General features: G+C 43.8%; 1 protein-coding gene across 1 annotated transcript in view; it reads left to right on the forward strand.

Moving 5' to 3' along the window:
• Positions 1 to 19,544, forward strand: part of CCDC9B (coiled-coil domain containing 9B) — a 41,965-nt gene extending 22,421 nt beyond the window's left edge. Inside the window, exons 6-13 of the mRNA XM_069949540.1 lie at positions 536 to 679; positions 8,023 to 8,097; positions 9,600 to 9,781; positions 11,519 to 11,577; positions 12,677 to 12,727; positions 13,944 to 14,043; positions 17,940 to 17,997; positions 18,976 to 19,544. Coding sequence (XP_069805641.1) covers positions 536 to 679; positions 8,023 to 8,097; positions 9,600 to 9,781; positions 11,519 to 11,577; positions 12,677 to 12,727; positions 13,944 to 14,043; positions 17,940 to 17,997; positions 18,976 to 19,293 — 987 coding nt within the window. The 3' untranslated portion in view covers positions 19,294 to 19,544. The remainder of the gene's footprint in view (positions 1 to 535; positions 680 to 8,022; positions 8,098 to 9,599; positions 9,782 to 11,518; positions 11,578 to 12,676; positions 12,728 to 13,943; positions 14,044 to 17,939; positions 17,998 to 18,975) is intronic.
• The last annotated feature ends 422 nt before the right edge of the window (positions 19,545 to 19,966 follow it).

A 19,966-nucleotide genomic window follows, 5' to 3' on the forward strand; every position in this document is an offset into this window, starting at 1 on the left:
ATTAGGCCCCTTGGTGCAGCCCCCATATAGTATTAGGCCCCCATAAAAAAGGGCAGCTGGATTCCCTGGAGGGTCCTGCAGCAGAGCCGCACAGCCGTTGGGGCCCAGCAGATGAGGGGAGTAGTGTGTAACAGTAGCTAAACACTTTACGGCCACTCCATGAAACATGTTGCCTCTAGGGACGCTGCAATCTGCTGCCTGAGGCAAGATACTCATCTTGCCTCATGGCACAAATGGCAGAGACTGTTTATAAACTGTAAACTGATGTGCAAGTTTTTAAATATTAGGCAATAGACCCTGAAATGAGTATAACTATAGCTGTTGTATATATAGTGTAGCTGTTGTCGGACTGGGGTACTCTAGTCAAAGTCACAATGGAGAACCATAGAAAGAGAAGTGATCATGGATTTCTTGCGACTTTGGTTACCAGAGATCCCATTGATATACTACACAAGAAGGCAGTCAGTTGTGAATATTTACTATGAATCATGTATATCCTCTGTGTACTGTGTGATGTACGCCATGTTGTCTGCAGGGCAGGGGGACAAGTAGGAAGGAGACTGACCAGGATGTTTTATTTCTGACAAGTAAAACTTCTAAGCTATCCATGGAAGAGGGTCGTAACGTCCTTACCGTTGGCCGAGGTCCTCACATGCAGATTGCAATTTCCAGACAGAAAGTGAGTATTATCTTCTTTATTATTGACTAGCGTGGGGCTGACTAGATTGTCTGTTCAGTGAATAGATCCTAATAATCCGAATAAATTACTTAGGGGGCACTGACACGTTCTGTGATTAGGGTCTGTGCACGGAAGATGTACCGGAATCAGAACTCCCGCCATCTTACAGTTTAAGGCCAAGCTCACACAATGAAGTTTTTATTAAACAACGGCCGTTGTTTAATTACAGCAGCCGATCGCATGAACCCCTATGTAATCACGGCCGTAGTGTATACACACTGTACACACACTACGGCCGGAATTCCATGCAGCCGCACAGAAAACTGCCAAGTCTATTTTGTGCGGCTGCTATTCAGTGAACTTCGCCCACACCACCGGCCATACTTTACATTGTGTGCTATGGCTAATTGGAGAGTGGGCACAGCCGAATATGCCCAAATTTACTCAACTGTACTTACACTGTGTGTATGTGTATGTGTGTAATATATCTGACCAATTTATCTGACAGATTTTTGTTTGAGAGTATGTGTGTATAATATACAGGTGTGTGTAATATACAAGAGTGTAGTATATAATTCTGTGGGTGATATACAGGTGTGTGTGGGTCTGTATTATACATATATGTGTGTGTATATTATACAGGTGTATGTAATATACAAGAGTGTAGTATATAATTCTGTGTGTAATATACAGGTGTGTGTGTGTAATATACAAGAGTGTAGTATATAATTCTGTGGGTGATATACAGGTGTGTGTGGGTCTGTGAGTATTATACATATATGTGTGTGTATAATATACAGGTGTGTGTAATATACAAGAGTGTAGTATATAATTCTGTGTGTAATATACAGGTGTGTGTAATATACAAGAGTGTAGTATATAATTCTGTGTGTAATATACAGGTGTGTGTAATATACAAGAGTGTAGTATATAAGTCTGTGTGTAATATACAGGTGTGTGTGTAATATACAAGAGTGTAGTATATAATTCTGTGTGTAATATACAGGTGTGGGTGATATATAGGTGTGTGTGTGTGTAATAAACAAGTGTGTAGTATATAATTCTCTGTGTAATATACAGGTGTGTGTGTGTCTGCGAGTATTATACATATATGTGTGTGTAATATACAAATGTGTGTATGTAATACACAGAGGCGCGCACGTCTGTGTTTAATATACAGGAGTGTGGGTGTGAGTACATCACTTTTTGCACACATTACCTTTGATAAAATAAAAATACAAAAAAATCCATATTTCCATAGCTTTCTAATAACGAAAAAATATAAAAGTCTGGTTATCCCAGGCAGAAGCAGTCTGATTAATGGCTTGAAAAGTATATGGCCTCATACATGTGGTTGTGGCTTTTATATGTGCTTATATGTGACTGGGGTTTTATCTCTGAAGAGTCTGGATATATAAGGGGGTGTTTGCACATTTCTTAGACCGTTAGTTGGATGTATTTCCACAGTAGTCCAGAAGATGGCAGTATACGTAAAGAAATGCTCTCATTGTAAATAGGTGAATATGGTGATATACTGTGCAAGGTAAGGAGGAATCTGATGGTAGGATTGGATGTGGAGACTGTAGAATATAGACGACTGCTGGAGGGAAGATCACAGACTACAGAAAGCATTGCCAGATACATTTATTACTGCTTGCCTAGCAGCACTGCTGATATACAGCTTCCCGACAAAAGACTGGGGGTGCAATCTGTGCAGAGACTGAAATAATGCTGCTATCGATCGATCTATCTATCTATCTATCTATCTATCTATCTATCTATCTATCTATCTATCTAACAAAACACAACAATCACTGAACTCAGGGAGAACAGTGAAAAATTCCAATGGAGTACTCATTTACGAGTCTCCATTGATTGTCCCATACAGAATTTGAATATGCAAAAAAGGGGTCAGTGGAGCCTCAGTTACGAGTCTCAAAAGACGGGAATAGCCAGATATCCCTCTCTCCAGAGAAGGAAGCCCATTGCCAAGGGGTGCCTCCTAGTGGGGAGAGCACCAAACCACCCTGATACGTAGTCCCTCAGGTCCTCACTCTGTTGCGAGCTTTAGGACCTAAATAGGGAAACACCAGGGTGGCCCCTGTGAGTTAAAGTCTAACTCTGTGGCGAGTATAACGACATAAGACAAGGGTAACCAAGGCTAGGCATCCATCCACAGACTGCAGTTTCGGGGTATTTGCCCCTCGTCAGTGTGGAGTAGGATTCTGGCTACTGGGGCAATGATAAATAGACCAACAAAACACAACAATGACTGAACTCAGGGAGAACAGTGAAAAATTCCAATGGAGTACTCATTTACGAGTCTCCATTGATTGTCCCATACAATATCTATCTATCTATCTATCTATCTATCTATCTATCTATCTATCTATCTATCTATCTATCTATCTCCTATCTATCTATCTCCTATCTATCTATCTCCTATCTATCTATCTCCTATCTATCTATCTATCTATCTATCTTCTATCTATCTATCTCCTATCTATCTATCTATCTATCTATCTATCTATCTCCTATCTATCTATCTCCTATCTATCTCCTATCTATTTATCTATCTATCTATCTATCTATCTATCTATCTATCTATCTATCTCCTATCTATCTCCTATCTATCTATCTATCTATCTATCTATCTATCTATCTATCTATCTTCTATCTATCTATCTCCTATCTATCTATCTATCTATCTATCCTATCTATTTCTCCTATCTATCTCCTATCTATCTCCTATCTATCTCCTATCTCCTATCTATCATCTATCTACTGTATCTATCGATCTATGTCTCTATGTCTATCTATCGCCTATATCTGTCATCTCTCTGTCTCTCTCTCTCTCTGTCAACTCTCTCTCTATCTGACATCTCTCCCTCTATCTGTCATCTCTCTCTCTCTCCCTATCTGCCATCTCTCTCTATCTTTCCCACATCTATCATAGATATCACCTATCATTAGATAATAATCCTATAGAGAATCTCTGAGCCAAGGTAGAACTTCAGGATCTCCATGTAAAATATGAGAAGTGATCCTCTCCGCATGGGACAATATTATGCAGAACAATTTTACCTAGTGGAATCTATGCCATGATGGTTGTAAAGGCTCACACATAACTTTTCATATGTTGCTGCCCATGGTGAGACTAACAATTCCTTCCATACTTGTTATTATCTATTTAGTCTCCTTCCCCCAGTTCTGAGCTGCTGCTTTCTGCTGAAGACACAAAAATATCTGTGTGAGCTTTTCTCTCTGTCTTCCTCTACTCCCCCCCCTCCCTGCTGAGACAGCTGATGTAAACAAGTCTCTGACTGGCTTTATCTGCAACATTGCAGCTTCTTTGTAATGCCAGGAGTATTAACCACAGTAAATTCATGCATGTAGAGAAGAGCCCCCAGTTCTGAGCTGCTGCTTTCTGCTGAAGACACAAAAATCTGTGTGTGAGCTTTTCTCTCTGTCTTCCCCTCCTCCCTCCCTCCCTGCTGAGACAGCTGATGTAAACAAGTCTCTGACTGGCTTTATCTGCAACATTGCAGCTTCTTTGTAATGCCAGGAGGATTAACCACAGTAAGTTCATGCATGTAGAGAAGAGCCCGGCACTCACCAATAAGTTCATATAGTGTTATGCATCAGTGTTACAATCAGTACGCATTTCGGATTGCGTTCGGATTGTAACACTGATGCATTCTGCACTAAATAAATTAATGAAACGTATTGGTGAGTGCCGGGCTTTTCTCTACATACTGCTAGATTATCTCACCTTGAGCATCACCGATCCATGGAGTACTGTCCTTCTACTTCCACTACAATGAGTTTGTTAGCAAAGTGACCTCAGAATAACCCTTCCAGCATTACAAATAAGTTACAATGTTGCAGATAAAGCCTGCCAGGGACTTGTTTACATCAGCCGTGTCAGAAGGGAGGGGGAAGGAGGTTAAGCAGCTCATAACTGGGGGAAGGAGACTGAATAGATAATAATAGATAAGTATGGAATGAATTGTTAGTCTCACCATGGGCTTCAACATTTTAAAATGTTTGAGTGGAATACACATTTAAAGGGGTGAATTATGAATGAGGGATTAAAGGGGTAGCTCAGCAAAAAAATGTTTTCTTTCAAATCAACTGGTGACAGAAAGTGCCAGAGATTTGTAATTTCGTTGTATTAAAAAATCTCAAGTCTTTCAGTAGTTATCAGTTGCTTTATGTCCTGCAGGAAGTGTTGTATTTTTCCAGTCTGGAGAGCAGGAATTTGCTACTGCTCTGGACAGTTCCTGACATGGACTGAGGTGGCAGCAGAGAGCACTGTGTCAGACTGGACAGAACACACCACTTCATGCAGGACATACAGCAGCTGAGAAGTACTGGAAGATATGAGATTTTTTTTTTTTTGCTGAACTACCCCTTTAAGCTTAATAATAATACACTATAAATCTTTTCCTTGATCTCCTGATCCGTACAGTCCTACTGTCTGGTTTCATTTGCCTTTATAGAGAGCAGGGAGCGGATGGATGACCCCAGTCTTGCTCATAATACTATTTATTTGTGTGATTTATTTCCTCAGTATGAATGTCAGATCACAGCGTTAAGGTCGGAGCGCGACTGTTTCCTTTTATGGCTTGAAACGTCGGACAAAAAAAATGCGATGTCAGATGGCAGAAGCTTTTACAATAACACTGAACAAGAGGCTTTACAGGAGTTAGCTGCACACTGAACTGCAAGGCTGGCAGAAATAATGCGAGCTGGTGTATGGGGCCAGTCTGAATACAAACCACCCAAAAGGGCGACAGACCCGGAACATTCTTAGGAAGTGACCAGTCAGTTGTGTGGGATGCAGAAAGAATGGGCAGGGTAAGGCCCTGAGTGACTGTGACAAGGGCCAAATTGTGATCTGTAGATGACTGAGCATCTCTAAAATAGCCGGTCTTGTAATGTGTTCCTTGTATGTAGTGGTTAGTACCTACCAGCAAAGCCGGTGTCACCACAGGGCTCAGCGGGCAAATGCCAGGGCCCACAGCACCTCTAGGGGCCCGGTGTTCTAATGTTCAGCCCGCTCAATGTAGTGCATGGTGAACGCTGAACATCAGAAGACATAGGAGACAGAGCATGTCCTGCACAGAGAGAAAGCACAGGGTGAAGGACCTGATCACATGACCCGCAGGTCCTCAACCTCACAGTGTGGAGATCGGCCCACCATAGAGGAAAATGGAGAAGACTGAGCTGTAAGTGTTGTGTGTGTGTCAGTCAGTCAGTAATGTGTGTGTCAGTAATGTCTGCCAGTAAAGTGTGTGTGTCAGTTATGTCTGTGTCAGTGTCTGTCAGTAATGTCCGTGTAAGTGTGTGTGTGAGTCAGTAAGTGTGTCTGTGTCAGTAGTGTGTGTGTGAGTAAGTGTCTGTGTCAGTAATGTGTGTGTCAGTGTCTGTGTCAGTAATGTGTGTGTCAGTGCCTGTCTCAGTAATGTGTGTGTCTGTGTGTGTCAGTGTCTGTCTCAGTAATGTGTGTGTGTATCAGTAAGTGTAAGTGTGTGTGTCAGTAAGTGTGTCTGTGTCAGTAGTGTGTGAGTGTCAGTGTGTCTGTGTCAGTAAGTGTCTGTGTCAGTAAGTGTCTGTGTCAGTAATATGTCTGTCAGTGTCTGTGTCAGTAATGTGACTGTCAGCGGCTGCGTCTGTGCCAGTAATGTGTCTGTCAGTGTCTGTGTCAGTAATGTGTTTGTCAGTAAGTGTTTGTGTCAGTAAGGTGTGTGTCAGTAAGTGTCTGTCTCAGTAATGTGTGTGTCAGTGTCTGTCTCAGTAATGTGTGTGTCAGTAAGTGTGTCTGTGTCAGTAGTGTGTGTGTGTGTGTGTGTGTGTGTGTGTGTGTGTGTGAGCGTCAGTGTGTCTGTGTCAGTGTCTGTGTTAGTAATGTGTCTGTCAGTGTCTGTGTCAGTAATGTGTGTCTCAGTAATGTGTGTGTCAGTGTCTGTCTCAGTAATGTGCTTGTGTGTGTGTCAGTAAGTGTGTGTGTGTCAGTAAGTGTGTCTGTGTCAGTAGTGTGTGTGTCTGTGTGTGTGTGTGTGTGAGTAAGTGTCAGTGTGTCTGTGTCAGTAATGTGTCTGTCAGTATCTGTGTCGGTAATGTGTGTGTGTCAGTAAGTGTCTGTCTCAGTAATGTGTGTGTCAGTGTCTGTCTCAGTAATGTGTGTGTGTGTGTGTGTGTGTGTGTGTGTCAGTCAGTGTGTGTGTCAGACAGTGTCAGTCAGCCAGACAGTGTCTGTGTAAGTAATGTGTGTGTCAGTGAGGTGTATGTTAGTAATGTGTGTTTCAGTAAGTGTCTCAGTAATGTGTGTGTCAGTGTCTGTGTCGGTGTCAGTGAGTTTCAGTCAGCCATTCAGTGTCTGTGTCTGTGGTGTATGTCAGTGGTGTCTCAAGTGATTGTACATAGTGTGTGGTTGATGGTTGCATAGTGGATGGATGAGGGGCCCGCTGAGGCTCTGTTCCCCAGGGGCCCACCAAAACCTGGAGCCGGCCCTGCCTACCAGTTTGGTTGAAAGAAACCTAATGTGTAAGTGAACCAACAAGATCCTGGGCACCCAAGGAGTATTAAGGAGTATCAGTAGGATGTACTAGAAAAACAAATCGAATCCACGGAGACCTCACTTCATAACTTACAGGACTTAAATGATCTACCACCAATGTCTTAATGGTAGATTCCACAGGACTTCCTTAGAGATGCTGGGGAAGCTAGGCCTTGGTGGCACCTAGGGACCTACACAGTATTTGTCATATTTCTTATTAGTATGCATTAAAGGGGTACATACCCATCTGGGACACTTATTGCATATCTGATGCTTCAACCACTGTACGGACGGAGGTTCAATCCCCTCATCATTGTATAGGGTGATCTGATTTCCTCAGGCTACCTAACAGCAATGTTAGCTATCCTAGAGGTTGTTCCTTCCTAACATAGTAATGTGATGATACCTCATGTTTTCCTGAGTAGATTCAGATTCGGTGCAGGATTAGAAGCATCAATCAGTGTCCTTGGGATCGACAGCAGTCCCAGCAGTTGGACCCCCCGATCCACTACTTATCACGTATCCTGTGGGTCTCCCCTTTGTTCTGTCTACTTCTACAGATGATACATTGATGGACTATTCTAGGGAAAAGCTATTACATGGAAAATCCCTCTAAAAACGAAATGTAAAAATAGGAGTGATACATAAACTCTGAGATTGTCAATCACCTAGACCCGAGGGGAGAGCGTTGCCTGGTGTAATCAGGTCTTTTCACAGAGCTGGTACATTACGTTCTGTTCTATCTGAGGCCTGCTGATACTAACGCCCATTATTCTTCTAGGAGTTTGCCAAACCAAGTGTAGGAAGGACGAGAGAGAAAAGTAAAAAAATGTGCAAAACAGAAGAGAACAAAGAGGTAAGCAGCATCCATCCCCAAGTCTAATACGGAGGTACCCTAAATCAACAAATCCCTCTAATAGTGTCACACCTATAGACAATACATCCATATTGACTTCATAGTAGTGAGTACAACAGCTTCCATGTGAACCCCCAATCCACCACTTATCATCCTACTAAAATGAGAACACCCATTTAGTGTCCCAGCACTTGCTCTGCAAGTGTCCAGGAGGCGGGCTCTTTAATTAGGTGTACACAGAGCTTCATGTATTAAAGGGGAAAAAATTTTATTAAAGTATTGTATTGCCCCCCAAAAGTTATACAAATGACCAATGTAAACTTATTACAGGAAATGCTAATAAAGTGCTTTTTTCCCTGCACTTACTACTGCATCAAGGCTTCACTTCCTGGATAACATGGTGATGTCACTTCCTGGATAACATGGTGATGTCACTTCCTGGATAACATGGTGATGTCACTTCCTGGATAACATGGTGATGTCACTTCCTGGATAACATGGTGATGTCACTTCCTGGATAACATGGTGATGTCACTTCCTGGATAACACGGTGATGTCACTTCCTGGATAACATGGTGATGTCATGACCCGACTCCCAGAGCTGTGCGGGCTGTGGCTGCTGGAGAGGATGATGGCAGGGGGACACTGAGAGACACAGGCCACTGGAGGGACACTGAGCATCCCTCTGCCATCATCCTCTCCAGCAGCCACAGCCAGCACAGCTCTGGGAGTCGGGAAGTGACATCACCATGTTATCTAGGAAGTGACATCCTCATGTTATCCAGGAAGTGACATCACCATGTTATCCAGGAAGTGAAGCCTTGATGCAGTAGGAAGTGAAGCCTTGATGCAGTAGTAAGTGCAGGGGAAAAAAGCACTTTATAAGCATTTCCCATAATAAGTGTATATTGGGGATTTGTATAACTTTTGGGGGGCAATACAATACTTTAATAAACGTTTTCGCTGCACTTCTCCTTTAAGTTCTCCTACCCCTCTTGTCATCTATGCATAAAAGCTCTAGCCTCTAGTTAGGAGATAACTAGAGCTGTCAATCAAAGCTAAAAGGAGGGACGTGGGAAGTGTTTAATAGAGAGTCCACAGCACATAACCAGGAGAGCCCGCCTCCAGGACACTTGCTGTAGCGATGGCCAAAATATCAAATAACCCTTTTCCCAGAATAGCAGATATGGTTACCATCCCCTCCCCAACCACTGTCTAAGACCGTCAGCAGCTTTAATGGCATAAAACAGAAAACAAACATGCATATTTAGGTATTGATATAATAGAGTAGAAGGACAGCTGTCTACTCTGGACTATATATAGACTCCATATTAAGGGTTGTGACCATGCACAGTATCAGGTAGGCATTACTGCTTCCAAGGACACTTCTTAGGTCACCTGTAAATTCTGCAGCCAGCGGTTTCTTCATTCCCATCATCAATGAATCTTTAACGTCTTTGACATTTTGTACTTTTACATTTTTAATGTTTTGTGTTTTGAAGCCTGGTGAAGAATGTGAGATAAGCGGCTCTGACCCCCCTCCCGCCATGTCGGCTGTGGAGCACAGCGAGTACCTGCAGTGGAAGAAAGAGCGTGAAAAAGTGGACACTGAACGGCTCGCCCGACAAAAGAATTCCAGGGGAGAATGGCGGCGTACCTGGGATAAAGGGAAGACAGACAAAATGTTAGTATAGGCAATATCGCTTTGTATTATCTTACATAGTTCTGTACTTGGACCGAGGCTGGGTTGTCTGCCAGGAAAACACACTGGACAACCCCTCATAGTTGACTGTCCAATCACACCAAAGAGGTAACACTAAGCCCTGGACTTCTGTGCTGAGATGATGAGATGAGAGGGAAGCCTTGATTTACCTTGCATGGACAGGGAGGGGAGACATTACTTGCAGTTACTGCCTTTCTCCCTGCACATAGCAGTGGCTCTGCCCCGCCCCCATCTTCTGTGTTTCATTTTGCTAATCCTGTTACTAGAGACAGATTTCCCCTAGCAACAGGCATTGGACAGCAGATTTCAGGAAATAATAAGTTGAATACAAATCTGGCACCAACCAAATCTGGCGCAAAAGGTGGGGAGGAGGTGAGGCCTTCCCTTTACATGTGCTCGCAGGCGTAAATCATGATACAGATCTACACCTGCTCCTGAGCAGGTGTAGATTTGTTTTGCAGTGCCTGCGCCAGGTGCAGGGACAGACAGCTTTACTAAGAGGCCTACACTTCTTAGTAAATCCGGCCAGGGGAAAGGGGGCAGAACTTTATTTAAAAATGGCGTATAAGTATGCCAGTCTTGATAAATTTCCCCCATAGGCTTTTTGGTATGTGCAGATTGGTGCTGCTGGTTCAAGCGATATTGCAGAAATTCCGAATATGCTAATGACCTAGCCTGGTTCACTGGAGATGGTCCCAGCTCCTCCAGTGCACAACTATTCCTGCCCTGCAAGACGAAAAGGAGTTCTCTGGCAATTTTTCTTTCTTTCAAATTAACTGATGCCAGAAAGTTATATAGATTAGTAATTTACTTCTGTTTAAAAATATCAAGTCTTCCCATACTTATCAGCTGCTGTATGTCCTGCAGTGGTGTATTCTTTCCAGTCTGACACAGTGCTCTCTGCTGCCACCTCTGTCCATGTCAGGAACTGTCCAGAGCAGTAGCAAATCCCCATAGAAAACCTCTCCTGCTCTGGACAGTTCCTGACATGGACAGAGGTGGCAGCAGAGAGCACTGTGTCACACTTGAGCAAATACACCAGTTCCTGCAGGACATACAGCAGCTGAAAAGTACTGGATGACTTGAGATATTTGCATATTTATTAGGTGGCCTCATGAGCGGGCAGGGAAAGCACTGCACTGGAGACGAGCTGTTATCCATCAGACTAGAGCATTAGCATATTTGGCATTTTGGACATATCCCTTAAAGGGGTTATCCAGCGCTACAAAAACATGGCCACTTCTCCCCCTCTCTTGTCTCCAGTTCAGGTGCGGTTTGGAATTAAGCTCTATTTACTTCAATGGAACTGAGTTCCAAACCCCACCCAATCTGGAGACAAGCGAGGGGAAAAAGTGGCCATGTTTTTGTAGCACTGGATAACCCCTTTAAACTAGACCTCCATTTTCTTTTTTAAAATGTCATCTCTGGATTATTTTCCGTTGACAGCTCGTATCTGCACACATCAAAAGGTTGGCGCTGTCTGACAGCTTAGTCTCCAGCCCCTCTCTTCCTCTCCTGAACAATGTTCTGGTCATAAATCAGCCAATAAGATCATTCAGGAGAGGAAAGAAAAGAGCTGGAGACTGAGCTGTCAGATTCCATACCGAGCAGGAAAATTGATGTGAAAACATGCAGACTATACTGTACTGGATGTCTTATTGACTGGGGCTGCTTGACCGGTTTCCATTTCTTTTATAGGTTCGAAAGTGATATGTGCCATACTGACACCGCTCCCAGTGCACTCTGTGGCAGGAGAGGTGAGTATCACAAAGAGACTGTCTAGAAACTAACCAGGTCACAATGGCATTCATTGGAAAGACGCCCCCTTGTAGTAATGGGCAAAATATTGGATGACGGATACACAAAGCAGATAGGTGGGTAAAACAGGCCTTGTCCTGTCACCCAAAACTGAAACCTACCTGGGCTCCACCCCTTCCCACTGGGCCACCCCCCCTAAATAAACACACAAATACCGGTTTGGATAAAAGTGGCCACAACAGCCCTTTATTAAAAGCCCTTTATTCTTTCAGAACTGGTTTCATATTATGTTATATAGATTTGTAATTTACTTCTATTTAAAAATCTCAAGTCTTACATTACTTATTAGCTACTGTATGTCCTGCAGGAAGTGGAGTATTCTTTCCAGTCTGACACAATGCTCTCTGCTGCCACCTCTGTCCATGTCAGGGATCATCCAGAGCAGCAGCAAATCCCCATAGAAAACCTCTACTGCTCTGAAAAGTTCCTGTCTCAGACAAAGGTGGCAGCAGAGAGCACTGTGTCAGACTGAAAAGAACACATCACATCCAGCAGGACATACGTCCTGTAAACCCTCTGGACTATGTGGCCCAGTCACAATTGTGATTGCTTTTAGGCTCCGTTCCCACTGAGCAAAGGTGGCGGAATTCCGCGACGGAATTGTCCGCCGCGGAATGCCGTTAGCCTCCCGCTCATAATGGGACTCTATGGGAGGCGCGCGCTCCTGCCCTGTCCGCGCTGAAGAATGAACATGTTCATTCTTCAGCGCGTACAGAGCAGCAGCGCGCGCCTCCCATAGACTCCCATTATGAGCGGGAGGCTAACGGCATTCCGCGGCGGACAATTCCGTCGCGGAATTCCGCTAGCTTTGCTCAGTGGGAACGGGGCCTTACCCCTACAGTTAACAATGGGGTCCGGGAAAATGGCTGCTTCGGTGTTTCCTATAAATTTTGGCCTTGTTTTCCCTAGGAAGAAACTATTTTGGAGGGAAAATAATTGCAGTAAACTAGAACCGACTAATTGTGTGATATGATTTTCATTTTCATAAAAAGATTTTACAGTTCTATCCCCCCCCCCCCCCATATTCTTGTTATTCAGGAGACTGGGTAAGAAAGATGCACAGTAAAGAAGACGCTACAGAAAATAAAGGTGACCGTCTTGGCCAATAGCACTAATAGAGTATTGTGTACATACAGTATGGGTATAAAATATGGGGCTGTGCTCATGTTTTTATTGGCCTCAGACACTGGGGGCGCACACAGCGCAGAATACCTCCCTCCTTCAATCATCTTGTATTAATATGATGTCATTAAAGGGGTTGTACAAATTTTTCTTTCAAATCAACTGGTGCCAGAAAGTGACAGAGATTTGTAATTTACTTCTATAAAAAAAAAAAAACTCAAGTCTTCCAGTACTTATCAGCTGCTGTATGTACTGCAGGAAGTGGTGACACAGTGCTCTCTGCTGCCACCTCTGTCCATGGCAGGAACTGTCCAAAGCAGGAGAGATTTTCTATAGAGATTTGCTACTGCTCTGGACAGTTCCCGACATGGACAGAGGTGGCAGCAGAGAGCACTGTGTCAGACTGGAAAGAATACACCATTTCCTGCAGGACATACAGCAGCTGATAAGTAGTGGAAGACTTGAGATTTTTAAACAGAAGTAAATTAAAAATCTGTGCAACTTTCTGAAACCAGTTTATTTGAAAGAAAAAGGTTTTCAATGGACAACCCCTTGAAAAACAAAACAGACAATGAGGAAACCTGTACAAAGAAAAATCAAACTAATTTTTGTTGACTTATTTTTAAAGAGTACCCGTCATCAAAAACTTTTAACATGTCACGTGTAACATGTCAAGGACAAATCTTTTGGATATGTTGAAATCCAGGTCCATAATCCTTCTTTCCATCAATATATGCTATTGAGGCGTCATTGTCAGTAAATACTTGCTGGGTCAAGCACATGGCCACTTACCTCTTTGTAGGGACAATAAGCAGCAATGATAGTGTATCCCTGCTTACTGTAGAGGAGCAAGGACTAGAGATGACCGAATCTTCAGTAGGAACTAAGTGAATCTGCACACTGCTCATCAGGCTGTGGGCTTTGAAGTCTGCTCTGCTCCCTGCTGCTCCTTCTCGGGTGCTGGGAAAAGATGGATCCAGTCCTGGGAAATTGGGAGAAGCAGAATGCAGATAAGAACTAAGCGTTTTGTGTGCTACTGTATATTTGCTTCTCTCTAGCAAGGACACCTGTCAACATAAAAGGAGCCCCTGCTCCTGTGCTTCAGTAATAGCTGCTACCCACTTGTCTGTGCCCAGACCTGTATGTCAGTGGTTTAATCTGATATACCTATCCTCATGCATAGGTGCTAGAACGCAGATCTGTAATGAAAAGACCCCCAAGATGATGAATACCATGAGCAGCAAAGCAAAGGGAAAAGACCGTCTTACTGGCAGAGCTCAAAGGTAGGTCAGTGTAAAACATGTATATATGTACTATAATATGTCTACTTTATTGGAGAGACTCATTGAGGACCACTTATGTTCTTCTGAATCGCAGCAATACTTTGTGGTGTCAATAAGGTGTTGAGAATGTTCTGCACGAATATCGGCCCATGTGGACAAGATTGCTTCTAGCACTTGCCGTACATTACAGGGTGTTCCTGACATGCTCTAAACAGCTCATCCTACAGTAACTTGTCTCAGAGATGCCTATAGGGTTAGGATCTGGGGACTGTCAAAGCGGGAAGCAAGGAAAACTCACCTAAGACGATCCATGACTATATAAACCTTGTTGATTGTGCATTGTCTTACTGACTGTCTCCTCCTGCCAAAGGGGAAAGAGCAGCTGTGAAGGCATGAGAACTTTAAGCCCTATTACAAGGAGCGATTATCTGCCGAATAAGGCCGATTTGGGCAACTATTGCTCCATGTAATAAAGACGACGATCAGCCAAAGAGTCGATCATCGGCTGATCATTGTCTTTTAACATGTTTAAAAATCATCGGCCGCCATCCCTGCATCACTGCATGTAATAGCGATGCACAGCTGACGGCTGATGACTGTGTAAAATAATAAAGATGTATACTTACCTCTCCCACTGCCTGGTGTCCTCCTGACTGGTGATGGTTGTCTCTAGAGTGACAGGTCGCTTAGCCAGTCGCTGGCCATGGTGCTGTCCCGTCTCGGTTAGTGATTGGCTGAGCCACCTGTCTTTTCAGAGACGGGTTTAGAAGCTTCAGACGGCTTTGGGCAGTGGGAAACAGGCAGGAGGACACAGGGGGTGTGGAGAGGTAAGTATATACTTTATTTCTTTCTACATATAGCAAGGGCTGGACAGACATCGCTAACAATATATACATGTCAATCCTTTGGGTGGACGGCGGACTCTGCCTAAGCATAGAATGGAGCCTATGGGATTGGTGGAACTTCAGGCAGGGGCGTGTGGTGGCGCACGGCGGAATCCACTTGATGTTCTTAGCTCGGAATCCGTAGTGTGCACATAAGCAAGCATTACTGCATTAGTTGGTCACATTGCTTACAGGGGTACTCCAGCGAATTTTTTTCCTCTCTCAAATCAACTCTTTTCAAAAAATTCATAGATTTGATATGCTTCTATTTGAAAATCTCCAGTCTTCCTGTTCTTATCAGCTGCTGTATATCCTGCAGGAAGTGGTGTATTCTTTCCAGTCTGACTCCGCTGCTACCTCTGTCCATGTCAGGAACTGTCCAGAACAGTAGCAACTCCTGATAGAAAACCCCTCCTGCTCTGGACAGTTCCTGACATGGACAGAGGTGGCAGCAGAGAGCACTGTGTCAGACTGGGAAGAATACACTACTTCCTGCAGGACATGCAGCAGCTGATAAGTACTGGAAGACAGGAGATTTTTAAATAGAAGCAATTTACAAATCTATATAACTTTCTGCAACCAGTTGGTCTAAAAGAAAAAAAAAATGTTGGAGTACCCCTTTAAATAAGATATCCATTTACTAGTGCACCAAAACAACATTCCCCCCCCCCCCCCCCCCACCATTACATCTTCTCCAGCTAGAACTGTCCACACAAGGACCATGGATTCATGCTGCCTGTGCCAAATTTTGACTTTCTACAATGTTTGTCTGCAACATGTTTTTTTCCATATGGAAATATTGAGCGGTTACCCGGTCCCTTGCGTAATGGAACGGCCCCACGTAGCTTTCACCTAACCTAACACCATTGTAGATGAAAAGCCGACACAGTCATTGCACGGTAGAAGTGCACAATTCAATTACATGTTCGGAACAAGGTACAGTTCTTCCCAGATAATTAGCAATATGTTACATGCCGCACGCTGCCTTGTCGAGCTAACAATAGACGTCCCTGGGTCTCAGTGGGACGTTGCTGGATTCCTCGGGGTGTAAATGCTAGGAACATAACAAACAAGCGCTATTCTACAAGATTCTATCCAACCGGCAATTTCTGATCGCTGCTCCCATTGTCATTTACATCTTTCTTTTCCGGAGCTCGATGAATGCTCAAAAATTCTGCGTCCTGCTGTTCAGCGCTGTAGGACCAGGGGGATCTATGTGTTTCACACGGGTTAAAAATAAAACCTATATTTTTTTTTTAGCCTGACATGCTGGAGCTTGTGGAACCTTAACTTATAAACCTCAATGGGGACACCTATTTTATACAGTCATTCTGCAAAAATTTGGGACCAAAACTCATCTAATCTGGTTTAAAGGGAATCTGTCACTAAGTTTATGCCGCCTTAAATGAGGCCGGCATAAACTAGTGACAGAAATGTGTATTACTTACATCATTATGTTCAGACGTTCTTCTAATATGCAGGAGAATAGGATTCCTGCCACACCCCTCCCCCCGCCCTCCAGCTGCTGATCTATCCATGCTGTATATAGGCAGGCAACTGTCAATCAGCAGCTGGTGGGTGGAGTTTTCTGCTTCTCATGAATATCCAGGACTACTGAGCTCATGCACATAATGGAGACGACTACTTATCGTCCATGTTATTCAGAGACGTCTCCAAATCAGCTGCACACTATTTTATGCTTCCCTGAGATGGGACAGCATAAACATACTGACAGAGTCAGGTGGTATTCTGATGGCTTGTATCATGATGGCTGCATAAGGATTTCTGCTCTGCAGCACTTCTAACTAATAATGACCGACACTCCTGAAATTTGTTCCAGGAGAAATTACTCTAAATTTTTGGACTTCATGGCCAGCTTGGATTCAGCTGTAGACTTGCTGGGTCGGGAGCAGAGTTCATGGTCCTGTGAATATACTTGTAAGCAGGGCAGGTCTTAGGGCAGATAGTACCCTGTGCAAAACTTCTTTTCAGCGGCCCCCTCGGGACCTCTGCTGAGACCCCCTAAAGGTGACATACAGGCTGTATTAAGCGTCATTAGTGATGCAAAGCATGTTGCCACCTTACTATAGGCCTGTGTTCAGGAGCAGGAACTTCTGCCTTTGAGGAGTCCCTGCACCTGTAGGTGGCTTCCATAGCCTAGGTATACCCTAATTTCCTCTAACTTAATATTGCTCAGTCTCCCATTCTGTGGTCTGTCAGATGTGCCAGACTGATTGAGCAGGAACAAACTAGTTATAGAGACTTGGTGGCAAAGCATACAGTGTACAGGTGCAGGGACTTCTGTCTTTTGACAGGGGTCCCTGCTCCTGTTTGAGTGATTTGGTCAAAACAAATCCTGAAAAATGCATATGCAAGGATTTTTTTAAGGAAATTAATCTGAACTAATTCTTTAATCTCAGCTCACAACAGATTCTTCTGGCACCATATTTGGTCACTTATATTATATTATATCAATATATAATTATACCCTTTTTTGGTCCCTCTTTATGCAGCAGCGTCTCATTGCAACATTGTAACACAAATCCTACAATTGCATTGTGCAGTACCTAGGCACGCACTAACAGCAGGATACTGTAGTAAAACTGGCAGCATTTAGTGCGGCTGCCACACTTGGGTACCTGACAGCCATTGCCAGCACAGAGGCAAAACAGGTGGACAAAACAAGAAGGTACTAAATGCATCTAAATGGAACCAACAGTGTCCTAAGTGATGTGAAATGTGGTTTACTAAGTGGGGATATTTATTTAAAGGGGTAACCTGGTGCAGAATTTTTAATTTGTTATGCTGGCCTAAAAATAAAAAAGAACTGATACTCACCTGTGCTGATCCCTTGCCGCTGTGTCCATACAATCCCCTCCTCTACTTAGTGCTTGCTGTTTTTCTCCTCCAATGCCTCCTAAGGCACCCTGGCCTTTTTCTGGACAATCCTTTTAAGACTTATACTCTGTAATACCAAGACTAACTAATATATGTTTTATTATTTACTTCTAGATGGTATAGTATAGAACACGAGGAGCATTCTTATTTGCCAGAGGACATTGCTGTACAGGTAAGCCATATTATTTCACTGGGATTCTTCGCAGTAAAGGAAGTAAAGCTCTTTGTTTTTTATGACTAGTAATGTAGAATGCTAGAATGTGGAGAATCCTTAACTGGTCTGAGAAATATATATATATATATATATATATATATATATATATATATATATATATATATGTAATATATTTAAAAAATTTCAAGTCTTCCAGTACTTATCAGTTGTTGGATGTCCTGCAGTAAGTGGTGTATTCTTTCCTGTCTGACACAGTGCTCTCTGCTGCCACCTCTGTCCTTGTCAGGAACTGCCCAGAACAGGAGAGGTTTTCTATGGGGATTTGCTGCTGCTCTGGACAGCTCCTGACATGGACAGAGGTGGCAGCAAAGAGCACTGTGTCAGACTGGAAAGAATACCCACTTCCTGTAGGACATACAGCAGCTGATAAGTACCGGAAGACTGGAGAAGTTTTGAATAGAAGTAATTTGCAAACTTTTCTTAGATGGCATATAGAGGGAGAATGGGTTACTCATGCACTTGGTTTACAAGGTGTTATTTGAGCAGAAAGGAAAGGAAGAGCAGCATCTCAGCAAGGAAGGGGATAAACTAAACACTGAATTTTATACATTTTAATCAGGTTGAATGATATTTAGTGATGTATGTCTCATGCATATGGCTGCATTGTGTGCAGGAGGCAGCACACGAAGTCCCCGTGGTTCTATCCCATAGAGTACTGTACTAAGCATGTCCTTCTGACATATGTTCAGGTAATCACACATAGCAGCTTTACCTTTGGTACAGACAGAAGATACCAATGTGCAGGGGTGTATGGGGGCCATATGGAAGCACACAGGCTTATATTATGGCTATGTACAACTTGAGTTTGTATGAAGCCGTAATTTGGTCACATGAGGCCGTCTCATCAAATCTGGTCCTGGTTAAATATATCTTGTATTTTCCCTTTATATTTAGTTTCCTCTTTATATTCCGCAGAAAAGTCTCGAAGATAAAGTCACCGTTAAAGATTCAGAAGGGAATTACAAAGAAGAGGAATTTTCTAACCCACAAAAACTAAACATTCCCGTCCAAAATAATTCATTGGGAAAGGAGGAAAAAATAGTTTTTGCAAATGAGAAAATTCGACCGGAAAGTAAACAGGATGTTTCATTTCATGGGAAAAAAATGGAAGTAGGAAGCGACGATCTGCACTCAGAAGGTCGAGAAGTGATAGAATATCTGTCGGTGCGGAGCTGCGACAGCGAACCTTGTCAGAACACTGCAAATTTACAGCAGGAGCGAGGAAGCTTATGAGCGTCGAGGTACAAAGCATCTTCTAAGGGTCAATTCACTTCTAGCTGATTAGTTGCAGAAATTTCCAAAATATATATTGCCATTAATTTTAATGGGGCCTGCAAAAAACAGCGGTTTAGTAAACCTCAGTCAGACGTATAGACATTTAGGCCTCATTCACATGCCCAGTGTTTTTAAAGGACCGTGAGTCCGCGTCATCTGTGAAAAACTTGGTTGGGGATCGGGAGGCGCTCGTGTTGTCTGGGGGCAAAGTGGGGGACTGACAGGAGCGGGGGGGGAGACAGGAGAGGGGAGAGACACGAGCAGTGACAGGAGGGGGGGTGGGGGGAGACAGGAGAGGGGAGAGACACGAGCAGTAACAGGAGGGGGGGTGGGGGGAGACAGGAGAGGGGAGAGACACAAGTAGTGACAGGAGCAGGGGTGGGGGGAGACAGGAGCAGGGGGAGACAGGAGAGGGGAGAGACACGAGCAGTAACAGGAGCAGGGGTGGGGGGAGACAGGAGAGGGGAGAGACACGAGCAGTGACAGGAGCGGGGGTGGGGGGAGAGACACGAGCAGTGACAGGAGCGGGGGTGGGGGGAGACAGGAGAGGGGAGAGACACGAGCAGTAACAAGAGCGGGGGTGGGGGGAGACAGGAGAGGGGAGAGACACGAGCAGTAACAGGAGCGAGGG

This window comes from Dendropsophus ebraccatus, chromosome 13 (assembly GCF_027789765.1).
Source record: "Dendropsophus ebraccatus isolate aDenEbr1 chromosome 13, aDenEbr1.pat, whole genome shotgun sequence".
In the NCBI taxonomy this organism is placed as follows: domain Eukaryota; kingdom Metazoa; phylum Chordata; class Amphibia; order Anura; family Hylidae; genus Dendropsophus; species Dendropsophus ebraccatus.